General features: G+C 34.6%; 1 protein-coding gene across 1 annotated transcript; it reads left to right on the plus strand.

Moving 5' to 3' along the window:
• The first annotated feature begins 1,917 nt into the window (after window positions 1–1,917).
• LOC120172919 lies at window positions 1,918–11,635 on the plus strand. The gene is made up of 11 exons (XM_039180247.1): window positions 1,918–2,289; window positions 2,773–2,816; window positions 3,141–3,258; window positions 3,378–3,504; window positions 3,956–4,599; window positions 7,559–7,564; window positions 8,625–8,901; window positions 8,979–9,258; window positions 9,415–9,579; window positions 10,468–10,926; window positions 11,148–11,635. The coding sequence occupies exons 1-11, from the start codon at window positions 2,070–2,072 to the stop codon at window positions 11,436–11,438; spliced, it is 2,631 nt and encodes an 876-aa protein (XP_039036178.1). The 5' UTR covers window positions 1,918–2,069; the 3' UTR covers window positions 11,439–11,635.
• Window positions 11,636–26,503: the final 14,868 nt, after the last annotated feature.

Genomic DNA, 26,503 nt, shown 5'->3' on the forward strand with positions numbered 1-26,503 from the left:
TTAAGTTCTCCCCTTCGTCCAGGGTTACTAAGTTCTCTTTTTCCCCTTTGCTTTTAAGATGCTTACTCTGGTTACCGTGACAAACAGACAATAACATGGTGGGAGTTTGAGAGAGAGGGATGGGTTGTAATTTGGTATTAGGGTTTAAGAATAAATTTTAAGAATTTTTATTTTCTTTTGAATGTTACATGTCATAATTAAATATTAATATATATATTTTTATATATATCATTATATATTAATAAAAAAAATGTCATGTCAACCGATCATTACAAGTTTAACGTCTGAGAGGGTAAAATAATTTAATTTATAAAATTCAGTGAACAAAATATTAAAATTAAAAGTTATGTGAGTAAAATAAAAGAGATAATAAATTTTAATAAGAAACGATATAATTTACCCTATAAAAACAGTAATCGAGTTGTAAGTAATCCAAAACATGTTTAATGACCTAATTCGTATCCACTAACTGTAATCAAAGTTATATGATAATTAATAGGAGAGGAAACAAAAGATATTATTGAGAATGTATGGATCAGAATTTTATATTAAAATATAACTTTTTTAAAATAAATTAAAAATTTAAGCATATAAAATTATAAAAATTTAACTCAGCCATAGGCAGGCTTAGATCAAGTAGTCCAAACCTCAGCTATTTGTAAGTATCGTCTTTCAAGCCTCGGAAGTGATTCAAAAGAGGGTTCAACTATGAATTTATTATAGTAGAAATTAAAATATTTTTTATTTTTATAAATTTAGATTTTTAATTGAGTGATTGGTAAATTTTTTATTTAAAAAATATATTTCTAATGTTAATTAATATTTAAAAATTAATTAACAGGGCAAGGTTCCTTAGCCCATGAAGTTTCGTCACTGAGCTTAAGTTGTTCTTACTCGTATTATTATTGTCAATTGAAGAATATATATATATATATATATTGGGTTGATTTGTTAAGTCTATCGATTATTAAAAGTTACAAAATACTTATTCGATTATTCATTTATTTTAATGTCGCTTTTTTTTATTAAAATATTGATAGTCGTCTGAATTAGACGCTAACATATCAACTAGTATATGATATTATTTTAAGATTATGAGATCATATTTTATCATATCTCAGTTAGTAAGTTAATTTCTAACTTAGATTGTAGACAATTTTTAACCAAAAAATGATGAGTTTGAAACATATGAATAATTTAGTGACTATTTTATATCTTTTAATAGTTACGGACTCAACAAGCAATGTCTTATAATTAGGAAATTATTTTATAATTTTTAACAATTAGAAAATTCAAAATAACATCACCCTATTAGGGGTGTAAACGAGCCGAGTCGAACTCGAGTAATGTTAAGCTCGACTCGATTCGAAAACTCAGAAATAGAGCTCGACTCGACTCGAAAACTCGCGAGCTTTAAATTTTTAAGCTCGACTCGAACTCAAAATCCTGAACTGAAGCTCGTGAGCATCTCGAAAATATTCGAAATGAAAAAAAAAATCTTAAACTTAACAAGATTGAATCCTCAAACTCAAACTCGAACTTGAACTTTAAATACATGAAAGCCTTATTGTATTTTTTTAAAAAAAATCAACACATAAAATGTTAATATTATTAATAATTTTTTTTAAAAAAAATAAAATCTTAACGTATTATATTTTCGAGCTGCTTACGAGCTTTTCGTGTCGAGTATCAATTAGTTCCTTTCGACTCATTAAGAATTCGAGTTGAGCTCAAGTTCGAGTCGAATTCATTCGATCTGAGTATTTATCTGATTTCATTTAAAGTCCTATACCTTATAATTTGGGACCATTTGTGTACTTGTATATTCGTATGTGTAATTAAAAAAAAATAAAGAGCATTTTCTACTTTTTAAAGCGTCGTTTCAAGAATTGTAAATTTGTAATTCCTTGTTGCTATTTGTATCTGGAGCAGCTGCCCTGAGTTTCTCAAAAGAGAAGAAACACACAAAATAACCTAAAACCGTGACACGACATCGTTCCCCGTTCTCAGATCTGACGGAAAGAGCGAACTGAGACTGTTTGTTTGTAGAGGTGTATCCCGGAGAAAGGATGAGCGGGAAAGGAGGCGGAGGCGGCGGTGGCGGTGGCGGAAATAATGGGTTAAGGAAGGGTAATAATAATACTGGACTTTCAGGTATTCCGCCTGGGTCTCGGAAGATGGTCCAGAGCTTGAAAGAGATTGTTAACTGCCCTGAACCCGAGATCTATGCTATGCTTAAAGAGTGTAACATGGACCCTAACGAGGCCTTCAACCGTCTCCTCTCTCAAGGTTCTCCTGCCTTTTCTATTTTATTTTTATTTTTTAGTATTTTCTTCGATTTTAGTGGGTGTTTTGTTGATAAAAACCATGTTTAGTTCTTGTTATGCGAAGGGTGACTGCTGGGTTTCTGGGCTCGGTGTTTAGCTTAGAGTGTAAAGATAAAATCTACTTAATTGCTAGGGTTCTTGGTTGGCTCGGAGGTTTTTAGCTTGAGTGTATTTCCAGTAATAACATTATTATAATATATAAGCATTTGCTGATAGTTTATTTGCGTATTCCATTTCCATGAAATAATGTTATTTATTTCGGAACCGGAAGTAGAAGCCTAAAGACATATATTTCGAGGAGATATCATCACTAATATAATTCTCGATTGAATGCAAAAGTATGAGTTACTTTGCTTCATAACAATGGGGCAGCTGAAGTTTTGCGTTTTAACTCTTCTAATGATACTTTATTTCGTTGCTGATAAGATATTTGCGAAACGTGTAGATCCTTTTAACGAGGTGAAGAGCAAACGGGAAAAGAAAAAAGAGGTGTGTGCCGGTCCAAACTATGCTAAATGGTTGTTTTTTGTGAATCTTGAGTTTGCTTTGAGAACCAATAGACCATACTATATTTGCCGCCTCGTATTCTTCCTGTTGCACCATTTGAGCAAAATATAGGGCTGAGTGTCAATCATATAGGTCATGCATATGTCACAGATTGTCTGTTGCTTTTAGCATTTCAAACTGAGTTTTAATTGAATTCACTTTTCAGAGGACAACCTTTATCTTTGAAAGCTTCTAATATTTTGTAACCATTGCATTTGGTGGTTCTTGTTATCTATGTTGACCTTTTTTTCTTCCCTTTTGTTCCAGAGCAAGGACACGGTCGATCCAAGGCCTCGTGGTGTCAATAACCCTGGGAGTCGTGGTGGTAGGAGTGGTTCAGACCGATATATTGGGGGTGGTGGCTCATCCCATTACTATTCAAATGGTATGACTATGAACATACTCTAATGCTGCTTTGGAGAACTGTTAGTTATACTCCATTAAAGAAATTATTTAGAACACTTATAGATGAATTCTTATTGATTGAGTACTTTTTCTGGTTAGAGTCTGGCCCATCACATGGTAAACCTTCACAGAAGAGAGAAAATGGAACTCATGCAGTTGCAGCCTCTTCATCCTATGCATCCAGTATGCAAGGAAACAGCAAGAATCATCGACCTACATCGCACAGGTATTTACTATTAACAGTCTCAAAAGTGAGAGTTCCACCATGTCTAGTCAACCAAGGAGCTGAAAAGCATCCATAAGTTTTGAATTCTAGTGAGTAATGACTAATGACCTGAATGGGTTGTCTTGCTAGCCTTCTCTTTTTTTCGTTCATGCCATTGTATTATTTATTTTTCTAATATGATACCTATTTATACCAAATCATTCTTAATGAAATTAGTTTACTTCCACCATTAATCCTCTCTGGGTAAGTGTTTGAAATGATCATTGTGTCAAAGATGGCTAGTTTAGGAAGGAAAGATGGGAAATAGTTCCTTATAATTCTCAAAGCATCTTGACAGGAGTTTGGAAATGAGGCACTCAAACATTTGTCAATAACATCTTTTCAGAATTTTAGTTGGCCGAATTTAGTTTTCCTTTCCCTATCTTAACTAGAGTTCTTGCTGGTTTTGCAGTGAAGTTGTGGTTTCAGAACATAAAATGTCCACAGTAGGTTTAGGTGATGTGATTTCTTCTGCATCACAGCCTACTGGATATCAATCTGCCTGGGTGAGGGTTCCAGGTCAGGTATCAATGGCTGATATCGTGAAGATGGGCATTCCACAAAACAAGGCTTCTGCCCTGCCAAACTCTTCTCAACAAAGCACTAATAATAGGCAACATGCGGTACCTCCTTCGGCCGCATTACATTCCAACTTACAGGAACATGTTTCCAAGGTGTCAGATATTACTTATGAGCCTGATGTCAACAAAAACCAGCATGTTTCTCCAAGGGATGAATGGCCCCCCATTGAGAACCCATCTGCTGCTAGTGTGACCTCTGTCATAGAAGCACCTTCAGAATCTGGACTTTATGCTAATGCATCTAACTTGCCTTGGGGTAGAACTAATCAACACTTAAAGTCCCAGTTGGAGGAAGCTCATGCAGTAGATGATGGTCCTCTTGAAACCATCAATAGTGACCATGTTAGGTCCCCTTCTATATCAAGTAGAAATATACAAGAGGATAATTCTAGAGGTTCATCACTTTATGATAACGACTCGTATAAGGATATGGATTCCTATCAGCCTCAAGGACATGCCTTTGAGAATGATGACGGTTAGTGTAGTGCTTTTAATCACTCAATTTTTTTCATTTCATGATGAAGGTAGTATACTGCTGTATACTGATGAAGGCATACACTGATTCCAATTTCTTTGACAACCCATTTCTGATTGTCTTGCCATGTGGGTGTGTATGTTTTATGGCTGCTGAATTATTTATGTTGCCTCTCCCTTCCCAATGACAGTATCATATGTTCCTAGCTTCTGAATTTTATCATTTCCCCTTTATATACTGTATGAATTTGTGAACCTGAACTAAAAAAAGCTATCGGATGGATGATAGAAACAATTGAGTTATTTGGTTTTATTAGGGGGTGGCAGCTAGGGAAGGTTTATGAAATACTTGCACCTTTCTTGGCTCCGTCCTTTTTTATCCCCCCCCACCGTCCTCCCCAAATAATGGATTCATCATGAGTATAGATTTAGTTCATACCTAATTGTTATCTGCTATGAATGTTTTTTGGACTTAACACCCTTCTTTCTTCTTACCTCAGCTGAAGATGGTTCTTCATCGAACTCTAAAGCTGCCATCAAGAAATGGTCAGGGAAGAAGAATCAATTTCCGGGAGTAGCAATATCAGATTTGGAAAAGAAAATTCAGAAGCTTGAGGAAGACGCCCAGCAGCTGAATAACAGCTCTGTTCAGGGGATTGCTAAAGAGCTTAGTGTTTGTAGAGCAGAGTTATGGAGACTTCACAGAATTGAGGAGCAGATTTGGCTTCAAAATTCTAGGAAGAAGTGGCTTAATGATGGGGACCGAAACACAAGATTCTTTCATACTTGTGCTTCAGTTAGGAGGAAACGAAATGCTCTGAATGCTTTAATTGTTGATGGGAATACTACTCACGATCCAATTGTTATTAAAGCCAAGGTCAAAGATCATTTTTTCAAAATTTATAATGATCGGTCTACTTTAGAAGTTGAAGATATTGGTTTGGTCTTCCCCAGAATTTCTTTTGAACAGAATATGCTTTTAGAGAAGGAGTTTTCCGAGGAGGAGGTTTGGGAAACTCTAAAGTCTTGTGATAGTAATAAAGCTCCGGGGCCCGATGGATTGAATTTGGGTTTTTTTAAAAGGTTTTGGTCTGTTCTTAAGGGGAATATTATGCAGTTTTTTCACAGATTTTTTGTAGGGAAAGAATGGGAACATGGTATTAACCATACTTTTATTACCCTTATTCCTAAGGAATCTAACATTGGAAGTCTTGATGATTATAGACCTATAAGCCTAGTAGGAGGAGTGTATAAGATATTATCCAAGTGTCTTTCAAGGAGGCTTAGAAGTTGTATAGAAGATCTTATAAGCCCGACTCAATTCGCTTTTATTCCCGGTAGACAAATTTTGGACTGCTCACTCATTGCTAACGAGGGTATTGATTATTGGAGGAAGAAAGGGCTAAAGGGTTGTGTGTTTAAAGTTGATTTCAAAAAGGCATACGATACGGTTGACTGGCCTATCTTGTTCAAAGTGATGGAAAAAATGGGTTTTGGTTTCACATGGATAAGTTGGATTAGGAGATGTGTTTCTACAGCTTCAATCTCAGTGTTAGTTAATGGGGTTCCATCCGAGGAGTTTCCAATGGCCAAGGGTCTTAGACAGGGATGTTCACTCTCGCCTTTACTTTTTAACTTAGTGGGGGAATTATTGAATCTTTTAATTCGAAGAGCTGTTTCGGAGGGTTTATTTGCTGGTTTGACAGTTGGAAAGGAGGAGGGGTCTTTTAATCTTTCACACTTGCAGTTTGCGGATGACTTAATTATTTTCTGTGGAGCTTCGAAGACTCAAATTATGAATGTGAAGAGGGTGCTTAGAGTATTCGAGGTTATGTCAGGGCTGCAACTAAACCTGAAGAAAAGCAGACTCTTCGGGATTAATATATCCCAACAGGAGGTTAAAACTTGGGCAGATTCTATCGGTTGTTTGGTGGGAAACTTTCCATCTAATTATCTAGGCCTCCCTCTAGGTGCAACTAGGAATTCCTCTGTTATCTGGGAACCAGTGGTACAGAATTTTCACTCTAAATTAGCAGGTTGGAAGGCTGCTACTCTTTCTTTAGCAGGGAGACTGGTTTTGATCAAATCCGTTCTGTCCTCACTACCTACGTATTTTTTGTCTATTTTTAAGATTCCAGCTTCTATCCTCAAGACTCTCAATTCTATTATGTCTAATTTCTTATGGGGAGGGGGCAATGGTATTAAGAAGATACACTGGGTTAAATGGGATGATGTCTGCAAATCAAAGACTGAGGGAGGCTTGGGAGTTCGGAATCTGATTTTTATGAACAGAGCATTGCTAGGGAAATGGTCTTGGAGGTTTGCAAATGAGAGAAATTATGTTTGGAGAAATTTTATTTGTAGCAAATACAATATTGACTCTTCTAGACTGTTGTTTGACAGCAAGATTCCTTCTCAATCCTCCTGGTTGTGGAGATCAGTGGTTAATAACCATTTCAAACAAGACTCATTTGGTTGTAAGTTTCGTAGTTTGTTCAAGTTTTATGTCGGAAATGGTAAGCATGTTCGATTTTGGCAAGATAGTTGGGCTGCTGATTTTCCACTTCAGATTCTATTTTCTAGACTGTTTTCACTGTCAACTAATAAATTCGGTAAACTTTGTGAGTTCGGGGAATTTATTTCTTCGGGTTGGATTTGGGATGTTAAAGTTCGAAGAAATTTAAACGATTGGGAGCTTGAACAATGGTGCAATTTGGTGAGCATCATTTCTTCTTTCTCTATATCTATTGATTCTAGCGATGGATTGATCTGGAAAGGCAGTGGGGATGGGGTTTATACAGTCGGTTCTTGTATTAAGAGTTGTGCTTCAATTTCAGAAGAGACTCATTTCTGGAACAAGATTGTTTGGAGAGGATTGGTTCCCCCTAGAGTTGAAACATTAGTTTGGCAAATTGTGCTTCAAAAAATTGCAGTTAAATCCGAATTGGTTAAAAGAGGAGTTCAAGGTATTGAGGATGGCTTATGTCCTCTTTGTAAAATGGTTGAAGAATCTTCTTCGCATCTGTTCTTCTCCTGTTCGGTTGCGTGGTCTTTGTGGAATAAATTTCTAAATTTCTGGAGATTTAGTTCTGTGTTTTCTGCAGAAGCAAAAAATTTTCTTCTTGCTTGGGATGAGTTGAAATCTAATTCGGTAATTTGGACTTTCATTCCAGGGGCTGTTATTTGGACAATCTGGAAATTCAGGAATTACATAGTTTTTGAAGGGGGGAAGCTCGATCAGACTGAATTATTCTTCTTAACAAGAGTTAGGCTGGCCTCTTGGTATTTAGCAAAGAATAAGGATGTTTCTATTCCTAAGGACTCCTTAATCTCTGATCCTTCTATAGGGGATTCTTACTCGTCCTACAATTTCTTGAAGTCTTCCATAACCCCTTGGTTACCTCCCCCTACGGGTTTCATCAAGTTGAATGTGGATGCAGCAATTAGTTGTGATTGGGAAAAATCAGGTCTGGGTGGTCTTATGAGGGATCATTCTGGTGCAATCCTTGGTTCTTTTCAGGAACCGGATGGTTCTGGACCTCCAACATTGAAGGAACTTAAAGCTATCCAAAGGGGTATCTCTTTCTTTACCTCTGTCCTAGGGAGAGTTCAAGATAGGTTGATCATAGAGAGTGATAGCAGAGTTGCAGTAGACTGGATCAATAAGGTTGTCCCATGTCCAGCTGTTTATGGTTTCATTGTTAGAGATATTGTTGAGTGTCTTAAAACCGTCGGGGGGGTTGTTAGATGGATTGCAAGGACAGCTAATGTGGATGCCGATGCTCTAGCAAAGGCTGGTATAGGTTGATTATTATGTTGTTCACTTCTATAGTTCGGTTTTAAGGCTCAAGAATTGTTGTAAGGGTATTTCTTGGATTTTTCTTTCCAAGGTTGTAATTCTTATTTTCTTCAATGAAATTATAAGGCACTCTTTTCCTCCTTCCCATGATTAAGGAGCTTCTTTACAAGCTTCATTAATCAAGAAGGAGGTTTTTAAAGAGACCTTCAAATCTTATCAAAAAAAAGATGGTTCTTCATCGGTTGCTGTAAATTTGCTGCAACTTAATTTAGATAATGATGATCGGGAGCCCCCAACTGAAGAGGATAATCCTTCTGTAATAATTCCAAATCATTTACAAGTCCACACCCAGAACTGTTCGCATTTGAGTTTCGGAAGTTTTGGACCTGGCATTGGTTCTGCATTTTCTGGCCCATTTGCATCAATGGCCTCAAAGAATAATTTGGACAAGGTTCCTGAAGCAGCAGATGCCTCATCTATGACTATCGGGCACTCAGATAATAGGTATGCTCTTCTTAAGTTCTGAGTTCCTTGTTTTACTTATTTGTTCCTTACAATTATGTAAAAACTTTTGCTTCCAGAGATACCGAGTATTATGGTGACGACCATCTCAGAAGTAACTCGGAGGGAAATATAATAAATAGAAGTAACACGAGCACTGGGAATTATGAGGTACCTGAAGATTCTCGACCAGAGATTTTGAAACAGGATGCTTCTGAAGCTGCCCAAGGGAGCCAATATGCTTTTCCTCCGTCTGCACCTGGTTATAACTATGAAAACCCAGAGCAATTAAACCCTGCTTTCACTCACATGCAGACAAGCGCTCAAATGCAAAATCTCAATCCTTTCTCAAGTGTAATGGTAATGCATCTTTACTACACAAAAAAATTATCATTCCATGCTGACGATTCAACCATATTCCTTACAGTTGGATTTGAAAATTTATTTCATATGTAAATTTTTGCTAGATAGCAGCATCTTGATCGTCTCTTCTGAACATAATGATTTTTGTTACAGCAAGGGCATACAAACTCATTGCCAAGCACCTTGTTGACATCGACTTTTCAGTCTGCTAGGGAGCCAGATCTTCCATATTCACCCTTCCCCGTGACTCAGTCAATGCCAATGAAATACAGCAATGCCGCCTCTTCCATCAGTGGTCCGACCATTACTACGACGGAGGTATGCTTTGCTTTATTTTATTGTTTTCTCGATTCTTTTACACTTTTCGAGGTTCTAATTTATTGTTGAACGTATTTAAGGGTTCAAGTGGCCCATAAGGAAAAACATATTCATTTATTCCTCTTTTTTCGCTAATATTTGCATGTGAGCATTTAATGATCATTTAAATTGAAAGAAAATGGAAGAAAAACTTGGGAGAAGTTACTGTGCTCATTTGGTTTTGGTTTGTGTAAAAAGAGAGGAATAAGAGACAGACAAGAAAGGACGAATATAAACTATAAAATATATGTCCTTCATGCAATTTAAAGTTATTTGCATTTTTTTTCAGAGGGAGTCTTATTCAAGATTTTATGAAGCAAGATGAAACTTCATATTCTTATAATTAGTAGTGTCATTGTGTATGTACAGTCATGCATTTATATGTGACCTGATAGCTTTTGGTTTTGAAGACGCATTCTATGGTGAAATGCAAACACACTTGGACTCTTCTTTCCTATCATGTTTTTTTCAAACTAGTTTCTCAACATGTAACGTGACTTTTGACTACTTTTGGCCTTCCCTTAGGGCATTCCTCAATTCTGCATCTGTTTCTACCTGATACGTATTTGATATTGATTATTGTGGGATCCACTTTTTGGGGAATGAGTCACAACAACTAAAATATTTCTTGTGGAACACCTTTCACAATCCATGGAGATATAATAGTTCACTAATAAACGAGTCAGAAAAGGGAGTTAAAACATGTAAAACAATAAAAAACAAGAGAGTTAGGAGTGGGGGTGGTAAAAAGGGAAAAGAGAAGTCCTATTTGGACGCCTAACTTGAACAATTCTGTGATTGGTTAGATTTAATTGTTACTTGCCTGATTAACTTATTGAACATGTGTAGGCTCTAAGAGCAGCTAGAATTTCTGCACCACAGCCTACTCTACAGTCCTTGCCTGGTGCCAAAGTTGCCACAGGACCTGCACTTCAGCAGCATCTAGCCATGCACCCTTTTTCTCAACCTACGCTTCCTTTGGGACACTTTGCCAACATGATTGGTTATCCTTTCTTACCTCAGAGTTACACATATATGCCATCAGCTTTCCAGCAAACATTTGCTGGTAATAGTAACTACCCTCAGTCCCTGGCAGCAATGCTTCCCCAGTTCAAGAACAGTGTTTCTGTTAGCAGCTTGCCTCAACCTGCTGCAGTCCCACCTGGATATGGGTTTGGGAGTTCTACCAACATCCCTGGGGTACACTCTCTCAATCCTCCTACTGCACCTGCAGGCACAATCATTGGCTATGATGATGTTCTTAGTTCTCAGTATAAGGACAACAATCATTTGATGTCACTTCAGCAGGTAATTGCTCTACAAAGCATTGAGAGAGCTCATTTGAATTGAATGATTTGCACTTATTACCAAATGATTGCGTATGATGAAAAGTATGTCCTTCCATTTTCTCCCTTTACACCCAAGGGTCCATGATATCTTGTAGTTCTACAGTATTTATGAATTTAGTTGTTGCCTTCTCTATATTGCTTTGAATCTGAAGGGGGTCCTTTTTATTTATTTGTGTATAGAATGAGAATTCGGCCATGTGGATTCATGGACCTGGCTCACGAACGTTGTCTGCTGTTCCTGCAAGCACATATTACAGCATCCAGGGGCAGAACCAGCAGGCAGATGGGTTTCGACAAGGGCAACAACCACCTTCACAGCATTTTGGGTCTCTCGGATACCCAAGTTTCTACCAATCACAAACAGGAGTATCGCTGGACCATCAACAAAATTCTAGGAACGGGTCCCTGAGTGGGTCTCAAGGCCAGCCACCATCAAAGCAGACCCAACAGCTATGGCCAAACAATTACTAATCTCGTCACCTCCTGGCTTTTCAGGATCTTGTAGTGAGTATAAAAGTGGTCAATCGAAGGCCCTTCTAACGATTGAGAATAACTATATGTACGAGTATGAATATGTATTATCGTCGATGAAGGGTCTGAAGTGACCTTGACTGGCTACTGCCCTGCGATACGAGGTTGTATTCCACTTTACTTTTAGTTCATTGTTCCGTTATGGTGTGGTATGTTAACTTGGGAACACAGCGTGCTAATTTTGGATGGTGGACTTTTCACCCTTTTAATTAATCTGTTGACAAAGCATATGAAGCAACACCACAAATTGCCAGCACCATTGATATCCCCTTCACAACATTTATTTTATCACGGAAAACCACCGTGGCCGCTACCCAGTTATGGACAACCCCAACCCTCCAATTACGTTTGTGAACAAAGCTGACAACTTTGAACACCAATGCCAACCCTCGTAACCTGCCAAGCAATAGCAGTCCAAATCAGAGTCATCAAATAGGAAACACTCCCTAGTGTGTGTAAGTATCCATTTCGAACGCCTCAATTTAAAAAGTGTAACACTAAAAGAAATGTTCTCGGTACCAATTAAAAACTAATAAATCAATTTGTGAACGCATATTACATGTATTAATATTTTAGTTTGTGTAAATAAACAATTTGATAATTAAAATAAAAGAACAATATATTTACTTGAGACTTCTTTTTTATATCTTTAACTAAACAGACTTGATAGCGTTGCACTATTACTTAATTGTAATTTTATTATTAATAAACAATACTAAATATATATATATATATATATATATATATATATATATATATACACACTTGAATCTAAGAACATAAAAGTGGATAAATCAAGACTTGGAATCTGTTTGTTCCCTGCAATTGGTTCTCTAGAAAATGTTTTCCTCATTTTTCAATGTTTGGTTGGTAGAAAACAGATGGTCAATATAATTCATTTCTTTTGTCAACTGAATTTTCTTTGTATTTTCTAGAAAATGACTTACGGTTTAATTTTTCCATAAGTGATTTTACGAACTTTTCACTTCAAATCATAAACAATCAAATATTAATATTTTATATACTTAATATTAATATATTATTTTAGTATCATTTTTATAAAATATTAATTATTAAATTATATTTATTGATAATTTTTTTATAATATAATATAATATTTTTATTTTAATAATATATAATTAATTATTAATCAGATTAATATTATTTATTAATTTCATAAAAATAGTATTATTGAATTGTTAAATATTTAAAATATATTCCTTAAAATATAATATTCTTATTTTAATATTATAATTTTTAATAATTTAGTAATAGTATTATTTACAAGTGAAACAGGAAGCGGTAGCTCTACTGCCTTTTCCGAATGCAGATTCAAGCAGTTTAGCGAAGAAGAAATGAGATCTTTGATCATGGGAGTGTCGAACAAGGAGATAAGATCTACCATTTTTAATATGGCTCCGTTGAAAGCTCCTGGTGCGGATGGATTACATGTTGCATTCTTCCAAAAGAATTGGAATATGGTGAATGTTTCAGTCTTTAATTTTGTGCATGCGTTCTTTGAAAATGGTGTCTTGGAACCTTGGGTGAACAAAACCTTACTGGTGTTGATCCCTAAAGTCAATAATCCAACAAATTTTAGTCAATTCCGACCAATCAGCTTGTGTAACGTGTTGTATAAGGTCATTATTATGGTGAACCGGCTGAAACCATTCCTTCAAGATTAGGTCACTCCGACTCGAGCAAGTTTTGTTCTCGGACGACAAATTACGAATAATATCATCCTTGCTCAGGAGGTTATCCACTCAATGTCAAGGAAATCTGGCGGTAAAGGGTGGATGGTGATTAAGGTCAACGTGGAAAAGACGTATGACAGATTGGAACAAGATTACATTGAAGATACATTATGTAACACCTCAAATTTTGTCTAGTGACTAAAATGTAAGTTCTGAAAGTTTAGTAGCTAAAGTATAAACTTTGTAAAAGTTTAAGGATCAAAAATGGAATTTGAAAAGTTATATATTTTAGCCGAACATTTTGGCCTAAAATAAGAATTTTTGTGATAATCAAATTTTCAATACGGAATTTGTGTTAAAAGCTATAAAGCGATAAAGTTCGGTATTGAAATCGGATAATTGGATCGAACTATAATTTTACGAAAATTTGAAAGATGTTAGATAATGGTGAGAAATATTATTTCCATATATTATATCGGAGAAATTCATCACAGAGTAGTGCAATTTTTCAATTTGGGTCGAATAGTGGAATTTTGGTGACTAAAATATAATTTTTGAAAATTGCATGATCAAAGTGAAAATTCAAAGCCAAGTTGATTCATATTTGACCAATGAATATTTTAATGGAGAATATGAAAATGACAATTGGTAATTTTTAAGTTTCATTAATCGTAAAAATAGAATTTCTTAATAATTGAATTAAAAATTCAATTATATTAGTTTTTAAGCCAAGTGTATGATTAAAATACATTAGAATAATTAAGAATTTTTTACAATTGTCAGCTTCCCTCTTCCACAAGGCCGAAACCTCCATTGTTCAAGGTGAGAAAACTTGTTTTGATTTTTAAAGCTATTTGAATGATTTTTGGACTAAGTTGTGAAATAGAGAATTATTCTACAAGAAATTCTCTATAAATTGGTACCAACATCTCATGGTAAAGATGCTTGTGTATTGAGATTTAATGATCATGGTTTATGTATGGTTTGATTATTTTGAAGAATTGATTAAATATTTTTATGTTTTTAAGGTTGGAGATTAATTCTAAGGTTTTTGTGGTGATTGAAATTATTTATTTATGCTTGTATGATGTTCGACCATACCTAGGATTTATGGGGATGATTGGATTATGATTTAATTTGATGTTGCGATGATTGGAAATGCATGAATTTGATCATAAGAGGTTAAATTCATGCTTGAAATTGAACAAAAAGTTCACCCTAGACAACATGAAGTATTCGGCCATAGGGAAAATGTTGGGACAAAATTATTGAAAATTTTCCTATGGTCTATAATGAATATTATAAGTGTTCCATGTGATTTGGAGGTTGATTTGAATCAATTTGGAAGCTTGAATTAGAAAAAGGGCTAGTTTGTAAGTTATGAGAATTGTGAGACTTAAATGTATCAATGTGCAATTTGAGATACTTAATGTTGATTTTTAATAAGTATATTCTGGAAATTTTAAGATGAAAAGTTAGTTGGACTCAAATCACAATTTGGTTAAATTGTGATGGTGGAATTCGAAAGGTCCCAAAACCTTGGGGACTTGTTTATGATTTTGCAAAAGTGTTGGTACTGTTTTGAACAGGGAATTTCAATGCTGGAAATATTACTGGAATGCTGATTTTTAAGTTTAATCATTGAATTGGGAAAAATTACAAATTTATAAAGTTAGGTGTTGAAAATCAAGTTTAGCAAAGTTTGGGTTGAAAATTGTAATGTTCTTAATGTTGAAGTATAGATTTGGGTATTCTATTGAAGTGCTGGAATTTTAGTTATGAGAAAATAATCTCAATGACCAAAAATGTCTTATAATATACGATTTTAACCAACTTTTTTTGGATTTGCCAAAATGACCAACTAAATCGCAATGCGATCGATAATTCGCAACGCGATCTCCGGTATCGCAAATCAGTTTCCATATTCGCAACGCGAACTTCGACTATCGCATTGCGATTTACATATTCGCATTGCGATAGTCCAAGTTCGCGTTGCGATAGTCGAAGTTCGCGTTGCGATTTTCCAAATTCGTTGCGATAGTCGAAGTTCGCGTTGCGATTTATTCCAAATTCGCGTTGCGATTTATTCCAAGTTCGTTGTGATAGTCGAAGTTCGCGTTGCGATTTATTCCAAATTCGTTGCGAGAGTCGAAGTTCACGTTGCGATTTATTCCAAATTCGTTGCGATAGTCCAAAATCGCAACGACTGGTGGTATTGCATTTGTTTCTTAAGAATTTTCTCTAAAAATATAGTATTCGCGTGGACGTGTCGAAGACACGTATTACCACTACCACTACCACTACCACTACCACTACCACTACCACTACCACTACCACGACCACGACCACGACCACGACCACGACCCGAGACGAGACGGCGGCGGCGGCGGCGCACGAGATTCCCCCTTGTTCTCTATCACTCAACAAGGAAGTGGGAAAGCCAAGCCTTAAATACCATTCCCAATAGTGTTTCCAATACTATGTAGGATTGAGCATTACCAACACTTGTTCCCAATACTATGTGGGATTGAGCCTTAAATAGTGATATTATTTTTGAATGTTTTGCTTAAAATTGCAATAATCGTGATTGATTGTAGATTGACTTTTAATTATGACATATTTAATCGTATAATACTAATGCAATTGGTTGTTGATTCAGTTGTTTTAAGGTGCATGATTGTTAATTGTTTCCTGAATAATCACATTGTATTGGAAACAAGTGTTGGTAATGCTCAATCCCACATAGTATTGGAAACACTATTGTGAATGGTATTTAAGGCTTGGCTTTCCCACTTCCTTGTTGAGTGATAGAGAACAAGGGGGACTCTCGTGCGCCACCGCCATCGCCGTCCATCTCGTCTCGGGTCGGGTCGGGTCGGGTCGAGGTCGTGGTCGTGGTCGTGGTCGTGGTAATACGTGTCTTCGACACGTCCGCGCGAATACTATCTTTTTAGAGAAAATTCTTAAGAAACAAATGCAATACGCAACGAATTTGGAAAATCGCAACGCGAACTTCGACTATCGCAACGAATTTGGAAAGTTTGATATCAATTTAATCTCAATTTTTATTTTATAGGTTTTTATAATGTTAAATGTCGAAATGGGTTTTCTAAAAAAACAAATTTAATTTTTAAATGTGATTTTTTTAAAAGATCTAATCTTGAATAATTTGGTGATTCCTTTTAATAATAAAACATGATTCGAGGAGTCACCACTAATCTTTGATTAGGGTGTGATTGAGCACCTAAAATGTTTTGTCATTTCAATAAAATTTAATTTTAATTAAAATAACAATTTTACAGTCTGCGTTACCAAAAATTTGAGTTCGAAAGTCGGTTACATGTAGGGAAGGATTAGCACCCCCACAGCGCCCTAAATCGGTACCTAATCGATTAATTAGTTGTTTTTGCAATAAAATTTACGAATTCGAGTTTAATTTAATTCAAGATCCCATACAAATAATATTCCATGAATTTAAGAACAAAACACAATAATATTTAATTATTTCCTATCGAGAAGAATATACCCCTCATGCCTTAAAGCAGTTAATTCATGCTTCAATCGAAATAAAGAAATATTACAATTTCATTTTAAAGTTCATTATTAATTCGAATGCATGAATGATGATAAAAATAAAAATTAATTAAATACGAATTGTCAATCCTTTTAGAAAGAAGAAGAATGTTCGATTATTTTAATACATCGAGATCGGAACTTTATAAGTTCTAACGATCTTTTCTCAATAAATTTAAATAAACGAACATTTCTTATACATTAAGACATTCATTTCACAACAATTCTAAAGCGAACAAATATTACCCTTAGTCTAATTATTTTGATTCGAGTCAAGTAGTGCTTATGAGAATATCATATGAATTATTTAAAATGAACCTAGAGTTATATGTACAAATAAAATATATTTACATACATATCTAGTTTAATGATAGAATATATCTAGTTTGAAATGAAATCATAATTGAAAAAACTTGATGGTGACTAAATCTAATGAATGGGAAAATTGAATAATTGAAAGGAAATAATAAAAAGAGGGATTATATGAGTTCCCCTAAAATAACGTTGTCTTGCTTTATCAAAATATAAAACAATAAAAAGAGCGAAGAAAAAATTGTGTTTAAGTATAATAATATGATGATAAAAAACATTCAATAAAGTATGTAGACAACATGTTAGTACATATGCATAATAGATAAAGCATATTTAAGGAAACTACAAAAAAATTATTAAAATATATGGTAAACAAAAAAAACGAACCTAATCAAATTTACATGCAATAAATATAACATATGAATACACCAAATGCTTAAATATGTATGGAAAACAAAGCCAAAGTATCAATCACATGCAAATATAAAGGAATATGGAGACAAATATATGGTAATTAGAAAATAGACAATAAGAATCAATAATTAATAACCTACACAAAATGTGATTGATAAAATATGAGAGATGTGAACAACCCATTCACGTGCACCATTATAGCCAAAGGGTTAGTGTGTATATACATATATACATACTAATATGGAAGACTAAAGCTCAAATTATGAAAAACATAAGGGCAAAACAAATAAGTGACTGAAATAAAAAGAGAGTAAGGGGTTGTTTGTTTGCCTCTTAATGGAATCATTCAGCGCGTTTGTTTCGCACCTCTGAATGATTCAGTGCTGACTGATTCAGCAAAACAATGCTGAATGATTCAGCACAGAAGTACATTCTGAATGATTCAGAGCCATTATCAAACAACATGTCACGTTCAGAGCTAATTCATACAGAGCCTCTGAATCATTCAGAATTTGAATCATTCAACACTTAATCATTCTGAAGTAAACATATAGCCCCCAACTTTGAAGTCATAAATATTCAGAGCTAAAATGAAATATAACTAAATAAGAAACCAAAATTGAAAGAAATGTAAAATAAAAGGTAAACATGCATAAAAGACCAAAATAAAATGCAAGTAAAATGAAAGGCCAAAAAACAAAAACTAAAAGTTGTATTTGGTGACTAAAATGAAAAAATTACAAACTTGGAATGGTTGGGTATATAAATATTCCCAAAGTGGGTGGTAGCACTCCCTACTCCACTAAACGGCGTCGTTTCAAACCACCCATATAAGCTTTTATTCTTCCTTTTTTTATTTTCATTTCATTCTTTTTTCTTTCTCTCAAGAAACTCTCTCAGCCCAGGTGATCCTCCGGCAAGTGGATCCGCCGCCAGTTGTCACATCGGCCATCGTTCGCTACCATACTCCGGTGACATTTCGAGCCCCGATTACATCGAGAGACTCATCTCGACGAAAGGAGTCCAGGCCTGGGTCCTTTTAGGTAAGGAATGCTCCGAACGTTGCAAAATAACCAATGATTGTTTGGTTTCTCTTTTTTTCTCTTTTTGTTTTTTTTAATCTGTCCTTTTTCTTCTTTTTCTTTTCGATCTCTCCTTTTTTCTGTCTAAAACCCCCTGTTCTTTCTCAAAACTGAGTTCTCCTCCTTTTCTTTTTTTAAAAAATAGATATCTCCTCATCTTTTTCTTTGATCCCCCTCTTTTTTCGCCCCAAACTCATTTTTTTGTCTTTTTCAAAAACCCCTTTGAACCGAGTGGTTCTCTCTTCTTTGTGTGTTTGGTGATGCTACTGGAAAAGGGGTGACTTCTCGATTGGTGGAGATCCTGGATTTTTTGGGATCAACCCTTTTTTATTTGATTTTTTTATTGATTTGGTTGTTTTTTCACTGTTTGCAGAGATGATGATGTTGGGTAGTTGAAATGGCAACGGTTAGATTGACGAGGGTGGGTGGTCAAAAAATGGTGGCGGCGCGACAGGAGTGACTCCTCGGCAGCATTGGCGATGACGGGTGAATATGGTTACCACTTAAGGTTAGGTTTAGGTTTAGGTTTGGGCTTAGGGTTTTTTTTGTTGGGCTAACTGTTGGGTCACTTGTAATTGGGCCCAACTTGGGCATGTTGTAATGGACCTGTAAGAATAGAAAATAAAAATAATTAATAATAATAATAATAATAGTAAAAACCCGGACAAAACGGGTGTCTACATTAAAATCAGCTTATGTTAGTACGATACTAATATGTAGTTCGAACACTTTATGTTATTATTTGGTATTGTCAGACGAAGATAAGCCTAACGATCTAAAAGATCCGAAAGGAGAGGACAAATCTCATGATTAGAATTACCGTATACAAGTTCTGTAGTGAGGCAAATGTGAGTGTAATTTATTTATTTAATAATTCTGATTGAGGACGACTTGCGATAAGTCAACCTGATGTGATTTTATTTTAAAAGTTATAGTTCATGTTTTAATTATAGAATTATTTCCATAATATTTTACTAAGTTTTATGAAATGATTTTGGGTATGAAATGCTCATGTTATATTTTGCGACTGTGATTTGAAAATAATTATGGTTTTGACATGATAATTATTAATTGAATTATGAATCGAAATAAAAGCTCATTGTATGTTGCATTGAGAGTCGTAGGTACAATTGGCATGCCATGAGGTGGAGTGGATCTGCTTCTGATTGGTACATTGATATATTGTGTATAGTATCGTTGGTGTGAATATTGCACACACTCATTTGACTCACGTATCTTGCATTCTATTAAATATACTTTGGGTTGTAAAAAGAAAATATAAAGTTCTGAAATTTGTCTGGATGTAAAGGAATATTAATTGATTATTCTGTCTGACATTTGATTGTGATGATTTTTGAGAAAATCATGAGATAATTATTTTCAGGTTTATGATGAATAGAAAAGCCTGAGATATTCGGCTTGAATGTTTTATGATTTTGTTTGAATTATTTTAAATATTTTAATATATTTATGATATTTTATATATTTTGTCTCACCTTTAAGTATTACTGCCTCACTAAGTTATACTTTGCGTGTGATTATTTTCATGCGTAGGTTTTGATAGGAATACGAACTCGTAGTGAGGGGTCTCATAAGCATCTTTTGGAGATCATCTATAATCAGTATCAGTAAGACATCTTTGATGTTACATTTTGACTAGTAGTGGCATGTGTATTTATGTTATTAGTCTGCTTATCAATTTTATTTAAATAGTCTGTAATAGTAAACTATGACTGTTTTATTTAGACTAGCCTAGTTTTATCAGTATTTTGCATGAGTAGAATATTTATATATATACATACATTATTAAATGGATTGGAAACTCAAGCAGTTCTAAATAGTATATGAAACTCATTTAAAGATGTTTAATTATTATTTGAAAATAGGTACTTTTTATAATAAATATTAATCTATAATTTCTAATAAGAAAATAGTTTTAAAGATGAATTAAGATTGGTTTTAAAAAGAAAATAAATTTTAAGCATTTGTGTTCAGTAAAAGTTAGTAAGTTGATGTGACATTTTTAGCTCGTATTCGAGATGCATACGGGTTATATGTGATACATTTATTGGTGTAAGAGCTGGAGGTTTAGCTGATTCTTGGCCTAAATCGAGCCTATGTTATGTTGGAGATATGTACATGCCACTAGGATGTCGAAATTACTGATCTGGTATAGTTTGATGATTTTATATATGATGTTTTCCTTACTAAAGCAATGATATGTGATTGTAGTTTAGATGTCGGGTTCGGAGGGTACGAGAAAAGCCATCGAACATGAAGTTCCTAAGGTTACCGACAGTGGGAGTAGTAATGAGGTTGAGCACGTACCTCGGTAACAGAGAGCACGGGCACATCAATGAGTGTCGGCTCCAAACCAAGGGGTGTTTTTATAGGCATTAAAGATTATCCTGGCTTGATATCAATCGACAACAGTGCCGAGAATATCAATTCTGAAGGAATTAAATTTTTAGGAGCTGCAGAATTTAATGTGAAACAAATGAAGGCCTAGTAGTAGCGGATATATAGTTGAATGACGTGAAGGTCATGTTGGATAGTCTTCGTTGTTCCGAAGAGAAAAGACTTGAGGGTGTAGTTTCACTGTTATGGGGCCAGGCTCGTATATGGTGGACGAACGTGATGACATGTGTTTCTTCATATCAGATTTCATAGTAGTTTTTCTGGAGGCTTTTCAGAAGAAATATATCAGAGAGCAGTTTATTACACAGATGAAGCAGGACTTCTTTAATCTGATTTAGGGTAGTAAATTTGTATATAAGTATGAGTATGAGTTTAATAATGTTGCTCTATATGCCTCGGAGATGGTTCCTACCGAAAGTGATATATGTCATAAGTCTATTCGAGGCCTTCGCCCTAGATTGAGAGGACTTTTGTTGAATGCGAATTTAAAAACTTTTTAGGAAGTGGTAAATAAAGCAAAGGACTTAGAGATGACACAGAATGAGAATTTTATGATTGAGCGGAGGTGACAGTCGAAGAGAGTAAGAGCATCATCTTTATCTCGGTCTAAAAGAGGTTGAGGTACTGGTTATCAATATCAGAATAAATCAGAAAGTGGTGTTTTTGATCGTAAAGGATTTGAAGGAAAGATAAAATTCGAAAGACTCAGACGACTGCCTCAGGAGTTGGTAAATCAGCTACATCACAGGGCCATATGTTATCATGTCTGCATTGTGGTAAAACTCACCCTAGAGTTTGTAGAATTATTTCTGAAGCATGTTTCCGTTGTGGAGACACTGGTCACTTTGTCAGAGATTGTCCATTAACAAGAGAAAAATCAGTGTAGACAAAGATGTTTGTAGTAGTGTCTCAGAGAGGTGGTCGAGGAAGACGTAGAGAGAGGAGGTATTCAGAGACAACCTCCCAATCTGATGTATGTACTCCAGCCATAATTTACCATATCAATACTTCGGAAGATCGTGATGACCCTGAGCTTATAATAGGTCATTTCCATATTTATAATGAGCTTGTATTTGTTTTGATAGATCTAGGTTCTTCAAATTCCTATGTTAGCTCGAAATTAGTCAGAAAAAGAAATATTCCATTAGAACCTATTGATAGTGACATGATAGCTATAAATCCACTGGGTAATAATGCTAAAGTAAAGTGGATTAAAATAAATTGTTTGATAAATATTCAAGGGGTTGTGTTCCCGGTGAATCTTATAGAATTGCCATTTTATGAGTTCAAGATTATATTGGGCATGAATTGCTTATTTCCATATTATGGTTGGGTTGATTGTCGTATGAAATGGTTATTTTTGAAAAATACGGAGGGTGATGAAATAATAGTAATTAGTGAAAAAATGAAATCAATGCCCAATGTAATATTAGCAATGATGGTAATGAAAATGATGGCAAAAGGTTGCATAGCTTTCTTGGCAAAAGGTTGCACAGCTTTCTTGGCAAATGTGATTGATACCCGAGCATCTTAAGTTCGAATGGAGGATATTCCAAATGTTCAGGAATTTCCAGATGTTTTTCCTGATAAATTACCTGGATTACCTCCTGGTCGAGAAGTAGAGTTTAAGATTGATATTTTTTCGGGTATTGTGCCTATCTCAATGGTTCTATATAGGATAGTTCCATCAAAACTCAGAGAACTTAAGGCACAGTTACAGGAGCTACTTGATCGAGGGTTCATCAGACTGAGTGTGTCTCTTTGGGGTGCACCGGTATTGTTTGTTAAAAAGAAAGATGGATCAATGCGATTATGTATAGATTACAGATCATTGAATAAAGTGACAGTGAAGAAAAAATATCCTTTACAGAAGATCGATGATTTGTTTTATTAGCTCAAGGGTGCTTCAGTATTTTCAAAAATTGATCTTCAGTTTGGATATCATCAATTGAAGATTAAAGAAGAAGATATCCTGAAGACAATTTTCAAAATCCGATATGGTCACTATGAGTTTGTAGTGATTCCATTTGGATTGACTAATGCTCTAGTAGCATTCATGGACATAATAAATCATGTGCTTCATTCGTATTTGGATCAATTTGTGGTCGTGTGCATTGATGATATTCTAGTTTATTCTAAGACCAAAGAGGAGCACGATGCACTTTTTCGCACTATACTTCAGATATTGCAGGATAAAAAGTTGTATGTCAAATTATCAAAATGTGAGTTCTGACTGCCATAAGTTGTTTTTCTTGGCCGTATGATTTCATCAGAAGGAAACATAGTAGATCCTAAGAAAATACAAGCAATAATGGAGTGAAAAACTCCGAAGAATATTTCTGAAGTTCATAGTTTCTTGGGATTAGTTGGCTATTATCAAAGATTCGTGAAGAGTTTTTTGATGATTGCCTCTCTCCTTACTAAGATGATCAGGAAAAACGTACCATTTATTTGGATTGATAAGTCTCAAGAAAACTTTGAAAGGCTTAAAAATATTTTGATAGAGACACCAATTCTAGTACAGCCAGAGTCAGGTAAAGACTATGTGATTTACAGTTATGCGTCCCATAATGGGTTGAGATGTGTTTTGATGTAAGAAGGTAAAGGGTAGCTTATGCCTCGAGACAATTAATGACACATTAACAGAATTATCTGATTCATGATTTAGAATTAGTATCGGTGGTGTTTGCTTTGAAGATTTGGCGACATTACCTATATGGTGAGCAATGTTATATTTATACAGATCACAAAAGTTTGAAGTATTTTCTCACTCAAAAAGAGTTAAATCTAATTCAAAGGATATGGATCGAGCTTTTAAAGGAATGTAATATGATTATTGATTATCACCCTGGGAAGGCTAATGTGGTAGCTGATGCACTTATATAAAAGGCATTCTCCGCCTTGAGAGCTTTAGATGCTCGATTAACAATGAAAAATGATGGTGCACTTGTGGCGGAATTGATATTGAAACCTACCTTATTAGATCGAATCAAAGATCATCAAAGTAAAGATAAAAAGTGTTTAGAAAGAATCGAGCAAGTGAAGAAAGGTAAAATGAAAAACTTCGAAGTTAAGTCTAAGGGATATTTATATTATCGGGGTCGAGTTTACATACCCGATGATGAAGAATTAAAGAAAGATATTCTTTCTAAAGCTCATTATAGTCCTTTAACTATGCATCTCGAAGGAAATAAAATGTATCAAGATTTGAAGAGTCGATATTGGTGGCCAAGTATGAAAAGAGCTATAAATGTTTGACCTGTCAACAGGTAAAAGCAAAGCATCAGGTGTCATCGGGTTTATTACAACCTATTTTCATTCCTTAGTGGAAATGGGAAATATTTACTATGAATTTTGTGACAGGTTTACCTTTGACACCCAATAAGAAAGACTCGATCTGGGTAATTGTTGATAGATTGACTAAGACAACACATTTTTTTCAATCTGAGAGGATTACTCGATAGATAAGTATGATGAATTATATATCAGATAGATAGTATGATTTCATAGTGTACCTATCTCGATAGTTTCTAACAGAGATCCCAGATTTACTTCGAGATTTTGGAAGCCTTTGCATGAAGCAGTGGGAACTCGATTGAACTTCAAGACAACTTATCAGCTTTAGACATAACCATTCAGATACTTCAAGACATGTTAAGGGCGTGTGTTATTGATTTCAAAGGATCATAAGAAAAACATTTGCCTTTAGCAGAGTTTGCTTATTATAATAGTTGTTAGTCGAGTATCAAAATGATTCCTTTTGAAGCCTTATAAGGAAGAAAGTGTCAAACGCCTCTAAATTAGTTCGAGGTAAAAGATCGAAATATAATTGGTCCAGATCTGATCAAGGATGTGAAAGAAAAAGTGAAAATAATTCAAGACAATCTCAAGATAGTTGCTGACAGACATAAATCTTATGTTGATTTAAAAAGAAAAGAGATTGAATTACTTGAAGGTGATAAAGTATTCCTTAAAATTTCATCTTGGAAAAAGGTTATAAGATTCGGGCGTAAAGAGAAATTGAGTCTGAGATTCATCGGGCCGTACAATGTTATAAAGAGAGTTGGAACAGTAGTTTGTCAGTTGGTTTTACCTCCGAAGATGGATAAGATTCATAATGTATTTCATGTATCGATGCTTTGAAAGTATCGATCAGATCCTTCACATGTGATTACGTCAGAAGAAATTGAAATTCAGACGGATCTATCATACGAAGAGGAGATAGTAAAGATTTTAGCGCATGGAGTCAAATAACAGAGAAATAAGACGATTTCACTGGTAAAAGTTCTTTGGCGGAACCATAAAGTTAATGAAGCGACTTGGGAACAAGAAGAAGATATGAAAAAAGAGTTTCATCATTTGTTTACGTCAAGTACGTAGATACATATAGAAAATTCGAGGATGAATTTTCTTTAAGGGGGAGGAGTTGTAATACCCCAAAATTTGTCTAGTGACTAAAATGTAAATTCTAAAAGTTTAGTAGCTACAGTCTAAACTTTGTAAAAGTTCAGGGAACAAAAATATAATTTTAAAAAGTTATATATTTTAGCCTGTAAATGAAAAGTTTAGCCTAAAACAAGAATTATTGTGATAATCAGATTTTTGGTAATGGGTTTGAGTTAAAAACTATAAAGCGATAAAGTTCGGTATCGAAATCGAATATTCGGATCGAATCAGAATTTTACAAAATTTTGAAGGATGTTAGATACTGGTGGGAAATATTATTTCCAAATTTTATATCAGAGAAATTCAGCATAGAACATTGCAATTTTCAATTTGGGTCAAACAGTGAAATTTTAGTGACTAAAATGCAATTTTTGAAAATTATATGGCCAAAGTGAAAATTAAAAGCCAAGTTGATTCATCTTTTACCAAGGAATATTTTAATGGAGAATATGGAAATGGAAATTGGTAATTTTTTAAGTTTCATTAATCACAAAGATAGGATTTCTTAATAATTGAATTTTTTATATTAGTTTTTAAGCCAAGTGTATGATTAAAATACACTAGAATAATCAAGAAATTTTACAATTTTCAGCTTCTCTCTTCCACAAGGCCGAAACCTCCATTGTTCAAGGTGAGAAAACTTTGTTTTGATTTTTAAAGCTATTTGAATGATTTTTGCACTAAGTTGTGAAATAGAGAAATATTCTACAAGAAATTATCTATCAATTGATATCAATATTTCATGGTAAAGATGCTTGAGTATTGAGATTTAGTGATTAGGATTTATGTAGGGTTTGATGATTTTGAAGAATTGATTAAAGATATTTATATTTTTAAGGTTGGAGATTAAATCTAAAGCTTTTGTGATGATTGAAATTAATTTATTTATGGTTGTAAGAGGTTCGGCCATACCTAAGATTTATGGGGATGATTGGATTATGATTTAATTTGCTGTTGTGATGAATGGAAATGCATGAATTTGATCGTAGGAGATTGAATTCATACTTGAAATTGAACAAAAAGTTCACCCTAGAAAACATTAAGTATTTGGCCATAGGGAAAATGT

Source organism: Hibiscus syriacus, unplaced genomic scaffold (assembly GCF_006381635.1).
Source record: "Hibiscus syriacus cultivar Baekdansim isolate YM2019G1 unplaced genomic scaffold, ASM638163v2 tig00111917_pilon, whole genome shotgun sequence".
NCBI classification, from domain to species: domain Eukaryota; kingdom Viridiplantae; phylum Streptophyta; class Magnoliopsida; order Malvales; family Malvaceae; genus Hibiscus; species Hibiscus syriacus.